The sequence below is a fragment of the Nanorana parkeri genome, unplaced genomic scaffold (genome assembly GCF_000935625.1).
Source record: "Nanorana parkeri isolate BGI_ZX_2015 unplaced genomic scaffold, ASM93562v1 scaffold182, whole genome shotgun sequence".
Taxonomy (NCBI): domain Eukaryota; kingdom Metazoa; phylum Chordata; class Amphibia; order Anura; family Dicroglossidae; genus Nanorana; species Nanorana parkeri.
Genome location: NW_017306450.1, coordinates 946,885 through 966,597, shown reverse-complemented (window position 1 = coordinate 966,597; position 19,713 = coordinate 946,885). Strand labels below are relative to the sequence as shown.

The 19,713-nt window shown below is 44.6% G+C and overlaps 1 protein-coding gene across 3 annotated transcripts; it reads left to right on the top strand.

Annotated features, from left to right (window-relative positions):
• The first annotated feature begins 616 nt into the window (after positions 1-616).
• Positions 617-19,451, top strand: RBMX (RNA binding motif protein, X-linked). Of its 3 annotated transcripts, none has more exons than XM_018555057.1 (9): positions 617-620; positions 15,567-15,686; positions 15,874-15,980; positions 16,627-16,765; positions 17,069-17,185; positions 17,274-17,397; positions 18,212-18,334; positions 18,472-18,557; positions 19,052-19,451. In XM_018555057.1, exons 2-9 carry the CDS (start codon positions 15,578-15,580, stop codon positions 19,360-19,362), a joined length of 1,116 nt encoding a protein of 371 aa, XP_018410559.1. In that variant the 5' UTR covers positions 617-620; positions 15,567-15,577; the 3' UTR covers positions 19,363-19,451. The 3 variants fall into 3 exon arrangements, with proteins under 3 accessions (XP_018410559.1, XP_018410558.1, XP_018410556.1); XM_018555056.1 differs by lacking the exon at positions 617-620 and adding an exon at positions 12,445-12,523 and having other exon boundaries at positions 16,627-16,756; XM_018555054.1 differs by lacking the exon at positions 617-620 and adding an exon at positions 12,445-12,523.
• The last annotated feature ends 262 nt before the right edge of the window (positions 19,452-19,713 follow it).

Below are 19,713 nucleotides of genomic sequence, written 5' to 3'. Positions count from 1 at the left end.
TAACTCTGACTGTCCCTATATTCACATCAGCGGCTACACTACCATGAACAGCGGCTGTGCATTAACAGTCACAGTGCCGATTTTATTTATTTATTTTATATAACTTGTATTGTCACGAGTGACATTTTATTAACTTCTATGGTCTCCAAGCCCTCATTCACACTGTAATCGGCCTGCACGTACAGCTCCGTGCTGCAGCTCCCGGGAAGGACAGGTGCTGCGTGTGATTAGTACGGATGGATCCTATCTGCGTCTGAGTGAAGAAACGTGCACCCCTACGGACCTGCACTTAAGGTGAGCGTAGGGGGGCGTACGGCCGGATAGTCCCATAGAGAAGGATGGGGGCTGCGTACTAATCACGCCGCACCGGTCCTTGCCGGGAGCTGTTTGGTACGGAGCTGTACGTGCGGGCCAATTACAGTGTGAATGAGGGCTAAAAATCTAGAACTCCTCCCTAACTTGTCAGGCTGGCATCCATCATGACAATCTTCCAGACCAACGGAAGAATGGATTTCCCTGATTCCAAGGAATTGTGAATTACCAGGCCTGAAATAACATGGCCTTGAGCATGCGATTGTCCAGGGAATGTGTCTTCTTCTTGTACACGGTCTGAATGCTGAGTTGCAGTGATCTGAAGTAGAATTGGGCATACTGAACTGCCCTGAAGGAGGCAACCTTCGAGCCCAGAATCCTCATGCAACATCAGAGGTTTGGATGTCTCAACAGGGACAGTCAGAGTTTTGACAACAAATGGTCAGATCCACAATGGGGAACAGCCCACTTTTTACAGAACTATTTCTCAATAGGGTGTTGCTGAGCAAAATGCTTGGGGGGGATTAAATATTTTGTCTGGATTAGATCAGCCACCATGCAAAACAGATTGCAGTTGCGAGTGCAATTTTAACAGGCTGGGGACTTTTAAGAGAGCACAGACTGGTAGTTTTAGAGAATGCAGATACAGGTGCCTCTAGTTCTATACATGTATGCACTGTTTAGGTAAGGACAAAGATGGTATCCTTAAGCTCAGGAGTACTCATCCAAAAAAGATGAGGTACTCTCCCTATAATCCTCAGCTGAATGTGCAAAAGCAGCTGTAGGCAAATCAGAGACAGTCTGCAGGAGAGGGTGTGGACTTCTAGAATGATGCCTGTGACCCTTGCATTCTGAGTCAGCATTCATGGCTGAAAGGTTGCTCATAATTTCTGTCATAGTTGCAGAAAATGAATTCCTGAAAAATGCAAAATGGATGGCGAGCTGGAAAGGCCTGCATGTTTCCTTTGCGCTTATTATCTGCCTTACTGACAGTTTGCGAAGTAAAAATATACCAACAATGGGAACTATTTCCATCTGTGACCAAGTCATTATAAAGTAGCAGTAAGGTGGACAGTCCCTGAGCCTTGCAGGATGCCGGTGCCGTTTCACCTCATGTGAAAAGCGAGAGGTAAGAAGCGTATAGCAGGCTTTATGCATTTGGCTCGGTATGTAACTGACCAGGGTATGCTCATAGGTCAGTGTGGTGCACAGACTGCAAGGAGCACTAAAGGCTAAAAGCATTGTGGCTCTTTTTAGCAAGTCAAGCGCAACACATTTAAAAAGAGAGGATGTGACCAGGATCGGATTTACTCTCTGCTGCCCCAAGGCCAGGTTCCTCAATGCGCCCCCCTGTATGCAGTCTGCATACAAGTGATCTCAGTGACATCGCCGAGATCACTTGTACAGAACAAGCAGGAGCTTCCCCGCTGTACATTTAGTCCTGCTTGCATAAAGCAGGGCTAAAGGTAGAAAACAACTACGCGCCCGGAACTGCATGCCCCGGGCGTGGGGAGATAGGAATTCCACACCCCTGCTGCCCTGAGGCCTTGTGGGAAATCCAGCCCTGTCTGTGACATGAATGTGTCACAGTTTCAAAATGTAGTAGATCCCATCGCACTCCTGACCAGATAAAGCCCAAACGGGGGGGTGCCGAAAGTGACAGCGAATGCCTCCGCACATCAAATGCAAAATACCATAAAGTCACTGGCACTCCGTTTGTAGATAGCAGTAAATCTCCTTTATTGACTGAACATGATGTCACATACACAAAGCGACGTTTCGGGACCAGGCAGTCCCTTCTTCAGGCAAACAACAGTGTTAATAAAGGAGAATGTGTCACAGTTCTCCATGTTAACCCCGGAAGGGGAGGTGACCGTAGCACACGTCAGGCTCAAAAAATATTGGGAAATCCCCAGTAACTTACTGCAATGGTGGTCTGGATGGCGCCCTGCAGCAGACATACACAGTACAAGAACCAGAAAGTGCCTAGGCAGGACCCAGTGAGACATGCAGACACCAGACAGCCCTCACTCCATCCATTGGGGACACTCCCAAAGTGGGGTTTTAGGCCACAGATTCCACCAGCGGGTGTAACACAGCCCTGGAACTGTAAAGCGCTAAGGGTGCCCATACACTCTGCGGTTTTTGAGGAACCAGCTGAAATTCGCATGGTGTGTGTCGCTGTCGGGACACGTTCGGCCTGCATCCCTCGGATCGACTGATCAAAGGAGCCGGCCAAAAAATCTTTGTACGATCAGATCCAGCCAGCAGCCCATGAGCTGCCGGCTATGTTCGGGTATTCTGATGGCGGCCGCTGTCGGAATACAATGCAAACAGCGGGATTCCTCAATCGACACACTTTTAAGTGGTGATGGAGAAATCTCTATTTTTCTTGTTCAGTCTTCGGGTGGAAAGAGAAAAATAGAGCAGTGTATAGCCAGCCTCACACAGCATGCCAGGTGGCTCGAGAGTGCCTGGAAGAAAGCCCAGTGCTCATGGTCACATTCGAGGCTAGCCCTGGATCTTCATCATGATGGTTACAAGTACCGCCTCCAAGGCTGTGACATGTACCAGCCAACCTGGAAAAATGCATAACTAAAGCTCTCCTGGCTCTGCAGAAAATGAAGAGGCTTAATGGAAGAAAAAGATCTTTTAAAAGCAGAAAACTGTCTAATGAAAAGTGTTTGCTTCAATCTGGGGAGAGAAAACCACCATTCTCCTAGGACACTAGATAAAGCTGAAGCATGATGGGAGTGGGACAGGTTAAACATGACTGACCAACACCTTTGTTTCTTTGTGTCCAATTTCCTGTTGGCAGCAGAGTAACCCAGTTGTCATAGAATGAATTTTCTGTGTCCCTTAAATCTTCATACTTTAAAGTGTTACTGCACCTCACCTTCATCGCTATAGACTAATGATGGGTAATTTTCCATTTTCTCTGAACCTTCAACATGTACACTCTCAATACCCCTCATAAATATTACACAAGCTTTTGACCCACTCACTAAGTTAAAGTAAATTTTAAATTAAAGAAGAACTCCAGGCAAAGGTGTTCTTAACCATTGCAGTGGAGCTACACTGCAAGGGTTAACTGCTTGTTTTTGTCTAGGTGCTAAAAAAAGAAATTTGTACTCACCCAAACTGCTGTGCCAGCTGCCTACCTTTCTGGTCACTAAAGCCATTCTCCTCCTACACTGCAGCATTGGAATGTTCGTCAGTGTCCTGACGCCTATACACTGTGTATAGGATGTGAGGATTTATGGGACCTTAGACCACTGCAGCGGAAGTGGAGAGAGGCTCCAGGGGGGCGGTCTAAGAGCAAGCCGGCTCAGAGGATCGGGTGAGTATAACTTTTTTTTTTTGCCTAGACAACAACGAGCAGTTAACCCTTAGTGTGGTCAGATTCCCATCCGCGCTTCACCCCCTCTTCCTCATCACAGCTGTTGAACAACAGTGCTGTAAAGGTGGCCATACAATGTACAACCATCGCAAGACCTTAGACTTGCGATGGTTGTAAAGTGATTAAAAAAACGTACGATCTGCCCATCTTGGACAGGCAGATCGTACTCTCGATCATCGCAAGCCCGCCCGCCCTGGGGGGCGGGCTTCCGATGACCGCAATGCTGAACGGGCAGTGTGCGCGTGCGCACACCGGCCCGTTCGGCATTTGTCTCCCGAGCACCGTTCAAACCAGCCGAAAATCGTACGATTTTCGGCTGGTTTTCTAGCGTGCTCCCTAGACAAAAGACGTGCGACCGTACAGTAAAAACGGTTGCACGTCTTCCATACACTTTGCGATTATCGTAAAATCGCGGGATTTCCCGCGATTATCGTGCGATAGTCGCACAGTGTATGGGCACCTTTATGCTCCACATTTTATACCTAATCTTTGCCTCAATCAAATTTTCAGCACACCCTGTCCAGCGATGTAGCAAACCAAGTGCGAGATAGAGCTGCAACTAACTTTGCAGCTGGAAGATTAGCAAGAAATATGCAGGTCTATTCACAAAAGGGTGAAGGGTTTGGAGAAGGCAAGAGAAGAGAACAATCTAGGACAGTGATGGCAAACCTTGGCACTCCAATTGTTTTGGAACTACAAGTCCCATGAGGCATTGCAAGGCTCTCACAGACATAACTCCCAGAGGCAGATGCATCTTGGGATTTGTAGTTTTGGCACAGCTGGAGCGCCAGGGTTCGCCACCACTGATCTAGGACAACATAGCTGAACTGGAAAAATTCTCCAATTCAGCTCACTTTCTAGTTCAGTTATGTTGTCCTAGATTGTTCACTTCTCCTGCCTCCTCCAAACTCTTCACCCTTTTGTGAATAACCCTTACAGTCAGCAACTGCTAAATTCTCTGGATTGGACAGTGATGGCAAACCTTTTTGAGCCCAAGTGCCCAAGCTGAATCACTAAACCAACTTTTGTATCTTAAAGTACCAACCTGTACTGTACTAGAAGTCGACCGATATGGATTTTTCCGCACCGATACTGATTATGTGCCACCTTTCAAGGCCGATAACTAATATCAAGTTCTGATATTCTGTTTACATCCACCTGCACCAGCAGCTGAATGTAAACAGCAGGCAGTCACCTGACATTGGTTGACCCCTAGCTGCCTGTTTGTGTCTTTATTTTTGCCGCTGTCAAAAAAAACAGATAGCAGAGGAGCTAATGCTTCCCCCGGTTCCTCAAGAACCAGCTGAAGTTTGAACAGTGTTTATTATCGGTAATATCAGTCACTTTGATCGATAACAGCAATGACTCAAGCCTTTGGCTCGTGTGCCAGCAGAAAGGATCCTTCATGCCAGCTGCGGCATGCGTGCCATAGGTTCTCCATCGCTGGTCTATAACCTTATCTGGTCAGTACTCAACACAATCTTATGCAGAACATTTGTGGTAAATATTGCTCCACAAACCCATTCTGGGAATTTTTCAGGCAGAAAAAACTCTTTATCCACATTTTCACAGCCACTAAAATGATTATCACCAGAGCCTGGAAGGCTTCTTCCTTGAGCTTCAAAACGATGATTAATGAGAAATGGATCTCTTTCTAAAGGTGCCCATACACTGTACGATTATCGTACCAGAATCGCGGGAAATCCCTTCCGTCGAACAAGCAGGCTGGAAAACCAGGCTGGGTTAGTGGCGTGCTTGTTCGAAAACTGCCGAACGGGCCGGTGTGCGCACGCGCACACTGCCCGTTCAGCATTGCAGTCATCGAAGCCCGCCTGCTTGCGATGATCGCAAGTACGATCTGCCTGTCCAAGATGGGCAGATCGTACGTTTTTTAAATTACTTTACAACCCTCGCAAGACAAAAGTCTTGCGAGGGTTGTACAGTGTATGGCCACGATAAGGCCCCATTCACACTGGGTGATTTAGGATTCCTACGGCAGGAACCCCAGGTGTTTATCTAGATGTGGCCGCTGTACCTGTTCAAGTTAATGACCGGGTGATAGCAGGTGCATCTGTAAGCGGCAGTTCGCCTGTAATCAGATATAACACCATAAAGCTGGCCATACACCTTACAATTATCTGCAGATTTTCTGTGGTCAGATGGAAAAGGTGCAACAGATTCCTCCATCTACACTTCACTGTGTATGGAGTAATCTCCACCTGGGCCAATCTGTTGCACTTTTTCCATCTGACCACAGAAAATCTGCAGATAATTGTAAATGTATGGGCACCTTTACATGCAGTTTGGAATAGATCGCAGGATAGATGCATCCAGCGACAGTGATCTTTTCCAAACCGCATGTAATCACATCATATACAATTACATGTGGACTGCTTCTTAAACATGTGGCCACCATCACCTGGTCATTAACTTGAATAGGTTCAGCAGTCACATCTAAACAGGACATCTGGGATTCCTGCGGAAGTTGCCCAGTGTAAATGAGACTTTAAATGACGCATGAGAGCAATTTCTGAATGTTTGGTAATCTTGGATAACTTACTCATAGCTTTGTGACTGCCAACCACCATTACTATGTATCTAGATGGTGGGGAACTCCTTCCACACACTTCTGTGCACACCCCAGCACCTACTTTGACTCCTCACTCAAGATACTGACCCCCAACACTACCTTCCTCCACCCTCTCCTTCCCTTCCTAGGTTGACCCTGTGTAATATTGCAATATATTCTGTATACCAATGTCGTAATTTGCCACTGGAACTCTTCATATTGTTGGTTGACAATCTTTGCACTGTATCCTAAAACCAATAACACTTTTGTGAAAGAAATATAAGTTGATCATGTACAAAGAGCAGACATTGAGGGGAATTTATCAAAACTGGAGCAGACAAAATCTGGAGCAGCTGTGCATGGCAACCAATCGGCTTCTCTCTTTGATTTTCAAATCTTAAATGAGCAAACGGAAGAGAGAAGCTGATTGGATGCTATTAGCAAATGCTTCACATTTTGTCTGCTCCAGTTTTGATAAATTGCCTCCATTATTTTCCTGACAGCAGATTCCATGCTGCAAACTTTGTATGATCTCACTGGATCAGTCACAGGGTGTAACAAAGCTGTGCAAGGTTTATTTTATTTCAATCTAAATTTGCCGTGATCTAATGCAGACTTTCCTGTCTAGACATTAGATGGCACTTGGAGTCAGACATTAGATGGCACTTGGAATCACCCGTTTTCCGACAAAAATATATATGTCTCCTAAAAACATACATGTGTACGCAACCGACTGTAAGGCCTTGTTCACACCAAAAACGCATTCCATGAGCAGAGCAGAGCAGTTACAGACCAGATCAAAACTGTGTCCAATGTATTCCAGTGGTATTTTGGGCTCTAGTTCACACTGCAGCGTTCAGTTCCAGAGCATGTAAAAAAAACTGCAGCATGCCCTACTTTACCTGCTCTGGAACGCATGCAAACGCATCAAAAACGCATGCAAATGCCCTAGAACGGACTAAAAGCCCATTTTAAACTTTAAAAAAACCTGCGGCACAGCCTACTGCACTGCGTGTGCAGAAACTCATGCAGATCTGCTCTGTATTTGGTGTTATGCTTGGAGTACAGAAGTGTGCTGAGGGAACAGAGGTGTGATGGGTGGTATAGATGTGTGCTGGGGTACATTGATGGCAGAGGTGGGTGGGAGGTACAGTGGCTGCAGAAGTGTGTTAAGGGGTACAGAGGTGTGTGGTGAAGGGGGGGAGGGTACAGTGGTGGCAAAAGTGTGCAAAGCATGATGTGGTTGCAGAAGTGTGCTTGGAGACATTGGTGCCAAACGTGTGGTGATGGCAGAGGTGTGCATGGGGTGATGTGGTGGAAGAGGTGTGCGGGAGGATTGCGGTGGTGAAAAAGGTGTGGCCACACTGACCATTTGTTATATGCTATCCTCCTCGAGGGCTTGTTTACACCATCTCCAAACCAGATCTGGATGATTTTTTTCAAATGCAGTTGCACAAGTTTTAACATGCTTTTGACGTGTTTTTGACACGTTTAAGTGCAGTTTTTTTTCTTTGCACTTTCCCATAAACTACATAAATTAACAGAAGATGTGAAACGCATAGCAGCAAACATGCAGGATGCATACACTGTTTTCATATGTACTCATCACAATTCTGCTGCTGGACTTTGGACATCTGGTCAAAGTTGGGGAAAACTTGTGCAGCAATAATGGACCACTGCTCAGCTTTCTTACTGTACTGTTATTCCTGCACTGGGTCATAAAGCTCAGGACATTCTTGTACATAGGTGACAAACCTATCTGTGTCCACATGTTTGTCCACCATGTTTGCAGGACACAGAGGACCAATGTGCAGGTGAAAACAGCCTTGTCACGAAAAGGAAGTGTCCAATGTTGATTAGGTCATCAAGTGTTTTTCTTTTTTTCCTTGCGTTCATACTCGTTTACACAAGTTTTGTCGTGTTCCGGTGCATTCCAGACCAGAAAAAAATCGTGCCTACAGTACTTTTTTATTTTATTTTAAAGCATTGGAACTGACTGCACTGGTGGGAACTACTGCCCTAAAATTCCATAGGATTACATGGGGATGCGTTTCTGGTGCGTTTAAAAATGTTTTGGTCTGGTGATGGTGGAAACAAGCCCTAAAACGCTTGGGATCAGTGTTGTCAACTTTTCTGTTTGTACTTGATGTTTTTGTTCACTTTTGTTTTACTTTATTCTTATAACCACACCTCTCTTTTATATGTTTCATTAAGGTATAATATTAGGTTAACGATATGCCTCTTGTAGAACCTCGCCTATTTCAAATGAATGTCCCACCCCTAATTAAAGTGCATTCTCTGTTTACAATGGCACAGTAAAAAGGTTTCCCTGGAAAATCTTGTAAATGTTGGCAACTATTCTATTGTTGTACTTGATGAGAGATGATTTTTGCACCCACCCTGTAAACACGGGAAGCAATTTTATATTCATGGATTTCAGCGCTTTGTGCAAAAATCCTTTTTCACCCAAAATATTAATCTTTAAATGCTATTTATGATAATATCAATTTTTGTTCTAAACGTTTATGAAGTTAATGACATAGATCTGGTACACATAGGGCTACATTTAGGCCTCGTTCACACCTGATGCAGTGCGTTCTGGCCCGCTTCTGGCCAGAACACACTGCCTCGCATTGCGGCCGGCTCACTTTTTTGTGGGGCAGGAGGGGGCGTGGTGGTCCATTGAAGTGAATGGCACCGTAGCCCCGCCCTATAGTGCCGAGGAGGCTGTTAAATATCGGAGACAAACATACCACATTCTTAAATTGTTCCACACTATAATTGTATTTCACTGTATTTTTGTGACCTATAAGGGCCCGTTCACACCAGATGCAGTGCGTTCCGGCCCAATTCTGGCCAGAACGCACTGCATCGCATTGCGGCCGGCTCACTATGTTGTGGGGCAGGAGGGGGCGTGGTGGTCCATTGAAGTGAATGGCACCGTAGCCACGCCCTCTGGCCGCAATGCGATCGGCCGCACAGGATCGCAAAGCACATTTTGCCTGCGGTCTGGTCCAGTCCAGTCCGAACAAAATCCTGCAAGCACTATTTTGTTCAGACCGGACTGCAGGCCTAATGTGCCTTGCGATTCCGTGTGGTCGATCGCATTGCAGCCGGCCGCAATGCGAGGCCGTGCGTTCTGGCCAGAATCGGGCTGGAACGCACTGCATCTGGTGTGAATGAGGCCTTATAAACGTTTGCATGACACTAGCGCCCCCTATAGCCAGACAGATGCCATTTGCACAGCACTAGCACCCCTAGTTGGCGCTGACACATATAGGAGTTTTCCTGTATTCGTCAGTGCCACATAGAGGCACTAGTGCCATGCGAACAGCATCTGCCCAGGTATATACAAGGTGGAACTTTTATATATGATGCCCATATTGTTTGTCATATACTGTATTTATTTCTGTTGGTGGGGTAGGTAGGCATAGTATTGCACTATTATGCTTTCTATCGTCACCTTTTTTTTTTCTTTCTGTGTGCTGTTGGGTAATGATGTGCTCCTTTGCCTGACTTCGTCTATACCTGCGCAAAACTGTCACTGCCGACCCAAACGGTTGTGGCCAGAGCATTCCCCACCCTGCAGCTACACATCACAAATGGGCGGGAAATGTCCTTGTCAAAACTGATGGGACAGGATGGGGGTATGTCAGTGACAGTTTTACATGGGCTTGGGCAAACTTGGGTGAACACGGTTCACACCAAGCACATCACTACTTTTGGGAAGAATGACCTGCACTTAGACACAACAGGAAATGAGAGGAAATACCGCCAAAGTGTCTTAGACATTTGTCACCACAACTAATGGCCCCATTGAAAGATTTGCCCTGTATTCCTGGTGACAACTCAAATAATGGATTTTCCTTCACTTTCAGACACAGTGGGATCCAGCACAAGTAGAGAGAGTGAATCTCTAGAACAGGGACAAAAACAGCAATAAAAACCTATAGGGTTCTAACCCCTCACCTCTCTACCCCAAAAAACGTAAACATAGAAAATGTTTTGGCTTTAGATATATTATAACCTATCAAACAAATACCTCATGTCCTTTCTGGCCTAAAGGACAAATTGTTATATAAAGTGATTTTTATTTCAGACTGTTTGGTTCCAAAGTTGATGTTTACTAAACAACAATCCTGCTGAGCTGATTTCATCTGTTTTGTAAATAATGAAATCGTTGTGTATGTTAATGTCGTTTTTGGGAAGGGAGGTGTCAAAATTGCCTGGGATCTCGGGTCGGACCAATTATATGTCAAAATGGTTTTCATACTCAGAGTGTTTATATTGTAAACGGCCCCAACGTCTAACGTCTATGAACACTTTCAGCCCAGAGTGACTTCACATACACCCTAATCCAATGAACCCAAGGCCAAAGTAACCAATATTATCCATTATGATTAAACAAAGGAAGTAGTTTCCTTTGATACTTCATAACTATACTCAACGGCTGCCTATACACTTGCAGATCTGGTATCTGATTCTTCTCCTTGGAACTGGGCAACACCCCAGCTGAAGGTGTCAGGAATCAGACAAAAAATTTGAGCCGTGTTTACCAGCCTTAAAACGATTGGTTGATAGAATGATTGCTTCAATAACAAAATCAAATTCATCACTAAACAGCCGCAATAAATAGGAGGTCCATTTAACACACAATAGTTTTTATCCAAAAGAAGTGATCAGTTCTTGTAGAATGTCAAATTTACTTCAAGTGTACAGTATGTCCAGCCAAAACTTTTTTTTCTAGTTTTGGTTAGAACGGTGAGGGTTTAGAGCAGTGGTCCCTAAACTACATCCTACTACTGCACACATGACTTTCTCATTGTATGCCAGGCAAGCCACTGTGCTGTGTGAGTGACAACAGGTTCTTAAGCACTGGAATGCAAAGAGTTTTGACACCCGTCAACCTACTACAGCCACTATTGGGCAGAGTGAGCTCCAGTGGTGATGGTTCCTATATAGTGTGGCCCTGACATTATGAGGAGCCTCCAATGAAGTAAATTACCATTGCAATGTCGGGGAGGGTCATTTTAATGTCCCATTAACACCAGTGTGGTGGTCTTTTATTACACCCACTGACACCAGTGCCTGGGGCTCTTTTATTAACCCATTTATACCAATACGTGGGGAGGCATAGGGGTAATTGTATTACCTAACATCAATGCCCGAGTAAAGGGAATCTTTTATCAAAGTGACGATAAGCATGGAGACGGCTTCCCTGCTAGTCTGGAAGCCGGGTGGAATTGTCATTACACGCCGCCTGGCTTCCTGAATGGGGTTTCCGGTACTCAGTATTTGGTATCGGCGAGTACAAAAAAAAGTAATATCGGTACTCGTACTCGATACCAAAATACCGGTATCCGTGCATCCCTAGTGGTAACACTTTTAGTGTGTTGCAGTGACATCCATTTTGAATTGCAGTAAACCTTGGTTGTAGAATGCCACACTACGGTGTCTGGTAGTGCATTGCTGTGGGTTGTGTTACAAACAAAGAGTCATGGGTCATTTTAGGAACATTCGGGTGCGTTTTCAGCCCATTCATTTGAAAAGGGCTGTCTTAGCAGTATGACATAACACATTAACACAGCACAAAGAAGTACATGGGCCCTTGGTTTTCCAATGATTCCCTCATTGGAAATTCCAAAAGATTTCCTCTTACTTCCTGTTACATCTCTGGAAAGTGGGGAAGTAGAAATCTCCCTAACAAACAGCGAAAACAATGCTTTTGCGGGACACAAACATTCAGTCAAATTGTTTCTTTTATATGAATGAATATTTCCTAATTCCTTGGGGAAAAAAAACAAGTTAATTGGGGAGAATTTATCAAAACTGGAGCAGACAGAAAGTGGAGCAGTTGCCCATGGCAACCAATCAGCATCTCTCTTCAGTTTGGTCAGTTGGGATGTGAAAATGAAAGAGAGAAGCTGATTGGTTGCAGTGCAAATCAGCTCCAGATTTCGTCTGCTCCAGTTTTGATAAATTCCCCCCAATGCATATGATGATATGTATGGGCAGCATATAATTCATTTACTTGTACAGGCACTTGCACAGACCATTGAGCACAGCGCCCCCACAGGCGGCCAGGTGCCTCACACATATCTTAACCCGCGGGCACCAGCTGCAGAACTTCCGGGCCTCTCAGCCTCTTTGTGGAGCGGTGACGTCAGAACTATTTAAAGCGCACGCGTTCTTTGTCCGCGGTCATTTTGTTGCGCAGAGATTCGTGAGGCGGGAGCTGTGAGGTAAGTCAGTGGAATGTCGCACCTTTACATGTATTTTTGTCTGTGGCTCTAGCTAGTCTTTCCGGTGCACGCTGCGTTTCTTGTCGGAAGCCTGCCGTGACGCTTCTGATATCGCGGGTATGGTAGTAATGCCGGGGTGTGGAGGATTGCAATGTAGAACTATAGAGGGCGTATTTAGGTGGGATGTGAACATTGTATGCGATGCATGTAGTGGCAGACGTGTATACAGGCCGCATTCCGCCCTGTCTAGTAGCCGACGAGGCCGTGTAAGTCCGTAGGGGGGCGGCCTCGTGTTCTCCGCGCTTCCGCCGCCGCCATTTTGTCTGACTGGGAGTCTCCGTGTATCGGGACAATGGCCGCTGCTGTACGTCCCGAGGCCGTGGATCGAGTTATGATATACGGTCCTGGCTCCAGAGGCTTAGCCTGTGTGAGGGCTTTCCTGGAAGGGGAAGGCCGCATTGTATTAGAATACTTAACGCAATGGCGGCCTCCTCTCTGTGGACGCGCACTATACATGCAGTACATAGAAGACCAATGAGGGCCTCTTTTCCAGTGACACTCATGGGAATACACATGCATATGGTGGCCCCTGTATACAATATATATATGAGAAAATGTAGGAGGCCAATGGTGGTCTCCATTGACACATATGGGGCTTTAATGGCATCCTCCTCTCTGGGGACACGCACTACATAGGAAACCAGTGGGGGTCTCTTCTCCAGGGACACATATGGGTATTCACAGGAATATAAGAGCCAACAGCGGTATCCTCTCTGGGGACATGCACTACATTGGAGTATGTAGCAGCCCAATGGAAGCTTCTGCTCCAAGGGCAAAAGTACACAGGACCCCAATGGGGAGCTGCATACTCTCCATTATGCAAGGGCACAGGCTCAATGGAGGCCTGCTCTCCATGGACATATGAGACTGGCTACGGAAGTCCAATGTTCACCTCCTCTCTAGGGACACGCTTTGTGAGACTACACAGGAGCCCAACAATGGCCTCCTCTAGGGGCACATTATGGGAATATACATGGGGGGCACTTATGGCCTCTTCGGGCACACCCTAGGGGGTATGGATATGGGAGTCTGATGGGGGCTCCTTCGGGGGGGGAGGGGGGTTGGCACATTTCGGCAGACACTGCTGTGAATTACATTTCTGACAACTCTTCAGATGTAGCTAATGACAATCCTCTAGGGTGGTTTGTAGAAATGGGGCTGGTGGCCTTTCCTGGCAGATACTACCGGCCATATGATCTTTTTTTTCTATTAATATTTGCTAGAAATAATTTTTTACAGTATGTGGCAACCCTAGTGGAAATGTAAATTGATTAGGGGGATGGTGGAGGCAGCCTTAAAACAAATGTGTCTGCATCCAGTGCCTTGGGTAGAAGCATGAGAAAAGGTTCAGTGATGCTGCGTTAAAGCTTCTGCCCGAATGCTGAGCCTGTCACAGGCAGATGTAGTAACCTGCAGCATTCAGTGATGCAGAGCCTGCGCTGTGGACAGGTTCTGCACCCCTGAAGAGGTTCAGCCACTGTGCCTGCCTGTATGACCTGCTTGGTGGCTGGGCAGGCATCTCAGGAATTCAGAGTCTGCAATTTCATCAGGTTCAGCGTTTCTGAACTGCACAGAGAATGGAGTTGGTGGACTCTGGCACTCCTTGCCTCCCCCTACTGTCTCTCTGAGTGCTTCCTCAATTGGTCCTGTTAGCTAATCAGCCATTTTCTGCAGCAATCGTTCTGTCCTGTGCATGGGAACATTAACAGCTAATTATACTTTAAAAGTTTAGGGTCTTTTCATTAATTTTGTAGAAGGTTTATCTGGCACCAGATGCCTGCACGGCTGCTTTTAAAAAGTTAGTGGCATCCTGCATACCCAGGTAAAGGTTGTCACATGTTATTGCAATGCTATCTTCCCATTATTATACAGCATTTATACAGTGCTAACACTTTGTGCAGCACTTTACAATATGAAGGAAGATAATACAGTTGGCTGGGAAGGATGAGTTCATGGAGATGGTATAAAGTTCCAATCTTGGATAGAGGGGATAGGCTTCCCTGTAGGGATGTTTTCAGGGCTCTCCAAACGTTTAATAGTATGAGATGGACAGATTAGGGTGGTAAGTACCACAGGATGAGGAGAGGCTGTAAATTCCTGGGGGTGAGCATTCAAGGAGGTGGCGAGAGAGCTAGACAGCATGAGATCATGGAGGGAGCGAAGGGGATGGATTTGGTGATGTAGATGGGGGCAGAGTTGTGGAAGGCGTTTTGTGTGTGTGTATGTATATCGCATCACAATTTTGGAAGCAGACCGCCCAGGAAAACTGTTTATTGGTTGCTTAACCACAGAGAAGGCTTTGGAAGGAGTATTTGGCAAATATGGTTGTATAGTAGAAGGTGAGCTGATGATGCAGTGTTCAGTACAAGCTGTGATGAACATATGGCATTGATCAGGTTTTGAGCTGATAAAGCCTATTTGTCCTCTAAGAAGTTCTGAGCTTGTTGAGCACTGTGTTTTATGCTATGTCTGTGCTACTGTTGTGTGTGTGTATATATATATATATATATATTTGTGTCTGGGAAAAACAATAATAAGACTGGCATGGAACAAGCTTGTAAACTACAAGAGTTGTCACGTTTTGAGATGTCCCTCGTGTTTAGCTACTGTAAAAGTATGTCATGGTAGGTTTTGTTCTTGACTTAAAATTGGCAGTTCAACTACAGCAATCAGATTTGATATTTTACATTCATGTGCAGCTTTAAAGGTGATGAGTTGCCTTTTGTCCTTTTTGACAGATCTCTATGGCACAACAAGTGTTAAATGATCAATCCAAGTCCATTGCTCCATTTAAGGGTGACATTGAATTGATGCAGGCATGCTATGCAAGATATCAAAAGCAATTTTACTTGATGAATAGATTTATTTTAAAGTCAGAAAAGCACTGGTGCATTTTATGTTAAGCGATTTTAACTGGCTTTTAAATCCTGTAGGCAAGTGGATTTTTAAATAAATGCTTAAAACTCCATTGCTTTAATTTCAGGTCAAATCACAATGTTGGAAGCAGACCGCCCCGGAAAACTTTTCATTGGTGGCTTGAACACAGAGACCACAGAGAAGGCTTTGGAAGGAGTATTTGGCAAATATGGTCGTATAGTAGAAGGTGAGCTTCTGATGATGCAGTTTTCAGTACAAGCTGTGATGAACATATGGCATTGATCATGTTTTGAGCTGATAAAGCCTATTTGTCCTCTAAGAAGTTCTGAGCTTGTTGAGCACTTTGTGTTTTATGCTATGCCTGTGCTACTGTTGTAATATAACCATTTTAATCATATGTTTTTCTCACTTAGTTCTTTTAATGAAAGATCGTGAGACAAATAAATCCAGGGGATTTGCCTTTGTCACATTTGAGAGCCCTGCAGATGCCAAGGATGCTGCAAGAGAATTAAATGGAAAGGTTGGTTGCATGTTATAGTAAGGTGTTTCTGTGTGTTTTTGTTTTGTGGATGTAATGGTAACTTTAGAATCAGTTGCAGAAAGGATGGGCATAAACAAGTCGGTTATTAATTTTTACACGGTTATTCACAAAGGGGTGAAGAGTTTGGAGAAGAAACCAATCTCAGCCAAAATAGCTGATTTGAAAAATGTCTCTTAATTCTGCACACTTTCTAGTTCAGCCATGTTGTCTTAGATTGTTCACGTCTCCTGCCTTCCCCAAACCCTTCTCCCTTTTGTGAATAACCCTATTAGACTTAAATTAATTCTTCCTGTAAGAAGTAAGAGATAGACATTGTTGGCCTGAAACTGCAGCATGTGAGGATGTCTCGCCATTCTTATACTCCTGAAAACCTAACTTCATCTATTGCCAAAGTGGCCACTTATAACAGCGGATATTGCTACCCCTGCTGTTGCATACTGCGATGTAAGTCCCCAATGTGGCCAACATTTTACGGCCCATTATTAAATGCAACTTGCGATGTGTAACCTGCATCCCCAGCAGAGCACCATGCATATTTTGTAAAGCTCATCACTGCGCATTAAGCTTACAGGCTTGCAATGAGCATGTGTAACTTTTCAGACTAACTTTTTGTTTATTGCTACAGGCGCTAGATGGAAAGCCAATCAAGGTGGAGCAAGCCACAAAGCCGTCCTTTGGAGCAGGCAGTAGGCGCGGACCACCACCTCCACCTAGAAGTCGCGGCCCTCCAAGAGGTCTTAGAGGGTCAAGAGGAGGTGATTATGGTATTGCTTGTAACTTTTGGTTACAGTTTTGTTTTTTACTAAAATACATGCTTTTGGATCCAAGTCTGGTGGAGGCACTCACTGGTGTGAGCCTGGCTCCCTAGTCAGACTTTGTCATAATAAACTTATCCTGGGTATAATGTAAAAGTATTTCATATACTGTGTGGTGCTTCTGGTCTCCCAGCCCTGATTGAAAATTTCAGGACTTGGGACATGTGACATTTAGCACATATATGTATATGTAGTATTAGCCAATTCCTCTCTTGTATCTTCACTAACACACTTTTTAAAAAATATTTTAAGGTTCTTCAAGAGGTGGGATGCCCCTTAAAAGAGGGCCTCCACCTCGCAGTGGCGGTCCTCCACCTAAAAGATCTGCACCTTCTGGCCCCATCCGCAGCAGTGGAATGAGTGGACGAGGTAAATTGTCTTCTCAATCTGTTAACTTTTTTTTTAATTGCATCTGTTTGAGGTTGAAGTGTCCTAATATCATTAATTTCACCTGCAGCTCCACTGTCACGTGAAAGGGACAGTTATGGTGGACCACCCCGCAGAGATTCATTGCCATCACGTAGAGATGAATACATGTCACCAAGAGATGATGGCTACAGTGCAAAGGATCGCTATGATGGGTAAGACCTATATTGTTTGTGGGATTTTTACAATTCTAGGCAGGCACGCTTTTTTTTTTTTTTTTTAACTGTGTGGATGCCAGAAAAGGTCATAAGTTATGGTACCTGAGCCCATGACTGTGTTCCACAAATTCTCCAGGCAACTAGTCTTGAATGTCAGTCTTAACAATTCATTTAAAAGATAACATAGCAATGCCAGCTACTACTCAACCAGTCTATTCTACCAGACACTGCCTTGGGTAGGCTCAAAACCTGCTCAGTATCTTCTTGCATTGCTCCTTTATTCAAAGCCTATAATAGAAGTCACCAGCACTCGATGTGTTATGTATCATCGGTGATGAGTCACTGTCGCACAGAAGGAACCCTGCGTGGCCCCAAAACGGCTATATGATGCATGTGACAATTTAATAAAGTGCTTTACTTCTTGCACACCAAGTGCTGGTGACTTCTATTATGGACTGTATCTGACACGGTGCCATCTGTGTTTTCACTTCAAGCATCAACCTTTCATCAAGGTCTGTATGGAGTGCCGATTTCATATCGATTTTTATTCAAAGCCTAACAACATTGAATTTTGTTTTGGAAAGAGTGGGGAAGCCAATAAATCTCCAGGTTTTTACTGCTGTGACCCATTGGAAAAGGCTTTCCCCCTCAGTACTTCCTCTTTCTAAGATGGTTTGGGAATATGTTTTACTCCTAGGAAATGATGGGGAATTCTTGGCGTACCAGCAAGTGTTTAAACTGTGACTGAACAATAAAGGTGATAAAGTGGAACAAAAGGCAAAGTACCTAAGAAACTTTCATTGTCTTCCAGTTATTCCAGAGACTATGGCAGCTCCAGGGATTCAAGAGATTATGCACCACCTCCACGAGATTATGCGTATAGGGATTATGGTCACTCCAGCTCTCGTGATGATTATGGATCAAGAGGTTATAGGTATGTTTTATACCTCTTAATACACAAATGCACATAGACTGGGTGGCTGTTTTGGCAAATAAGGTGTTTGTAAACAATTTTACATTTCAGTGATCTATTTTTTTTTCATGGATATTAACTTTCTGTCTTGTATTCAGTGATCGCGATGGCTACGGGGGCCGTGATAGAGATTACTCAGATCATCCAAGTGGCGGTTCTTACAGAGACTCTTATGAGCCCTACGGTAAGGCGTTATCTTTTTACTTAGGATTTTGTTTTACAGGATACTTGTATGCCCCTCCTGAAGAATAAAAAAAAATCCTTTACTCAGAAAATCCTAATAGTATCCTAATATGTGGCAAAAGTTGAGTTTTGTTCACCTATACATGGAGTAATTTTAAGTTGTACTACAAGATTCCCAACAAATCAACAGCAACTTTAGTATCCTCCTGTTCAGGAGGCCCCCCTCCCCCCCCAAAAAAACATTATGTCTGTGAAACAAACAACTCCCTGGATATCATGTGGCAGAATCTCCACTGCAATCTAAGCTGCTATTCTGGAGTTCCTAATTCAAATGAGATCGTTTAAAGTGTGCCTCATTCATTTTTGTTCAACCAACTAGATTGTTTTACATGCAAACCTTTCCACTAGATTCCCTAATATACAGCTGCAATATCAAATTGAAATGTAATATATAACTCATAGTATTGCCCTATTGCCTGACCATTGACCCTGCAGGTAACTCACGTAGTGCCCCACCTTCAAGAGGGCCCCCGCCATCATATGGTGGAAGCAGTCGCTATGATGATTATGGCAGCTCCCGAGATGGCTACGGAGGCAGAGACAGTTACTCAAGCAGCAGAAATGACCTATACTCAAGTGGACGTGACAGAGTTGGCCGTCAAGATCGTGGCCTGCCCCCTCCAATGGATAGGGGGTATCCACCTCCACGTGATTCATACAGCAGCTCAAGTCGGGGTGCTCCCCGTGGTGGTGGCGGCAGAGGTGGAAGCAGATCCGATAGGGGAGGTGGCAGAAGCAGATATTAAAAGCAAAACCTCATTAAACATGGACCAAAGACAATCTGTAACCAGTGAAAAGTGGCGTTTGCTCTGCATTTACCACCAGCGGACTACTAAGGAGTGTTTTTTGTTTTATTTATCTTACTTTTTTTTTTTACCTGTAAGTTTTGTTTTTTCTCCAAGTATGATCATTTGAGGAAGTTAAAATGCTTAATCTTCAGATTTTGTTAGCTTTTCTCTGAAATGTACAATGTGTAGTATAAGTTGTGTATTAGTGTTGTAACTTTTCTAAAGTAAAGTCTCACTAAAAAAAAAAATCCACATTTCATCTTATTTCATTCTCCCAAACGCCCATATTAAATGGATGCTGCAAAATGA

Coding starts and splice junctions, on each gene's coding strand:
- RBMX (XM_018555057.1), top strand. CDS start 15,578: ATGTTGGAAGCAGACCGCCCCGGAAAACTTTTCATTGGTGGCTTGAAC. Junction 17,186..17,273: donor CAGTGGAATGAGTGGACGAG/GTAAATTGTCTT, acceptor TTTCACCTGCAG/CTCCACTGTCACGTGAAAGG. Junction 17,398..18,211: donor GCAAAGGATCGCTATGATGG/GTAAGACCTATA, acceptor ATTGTCTTCCAG/TTATTCCAGAGACTATGGCA.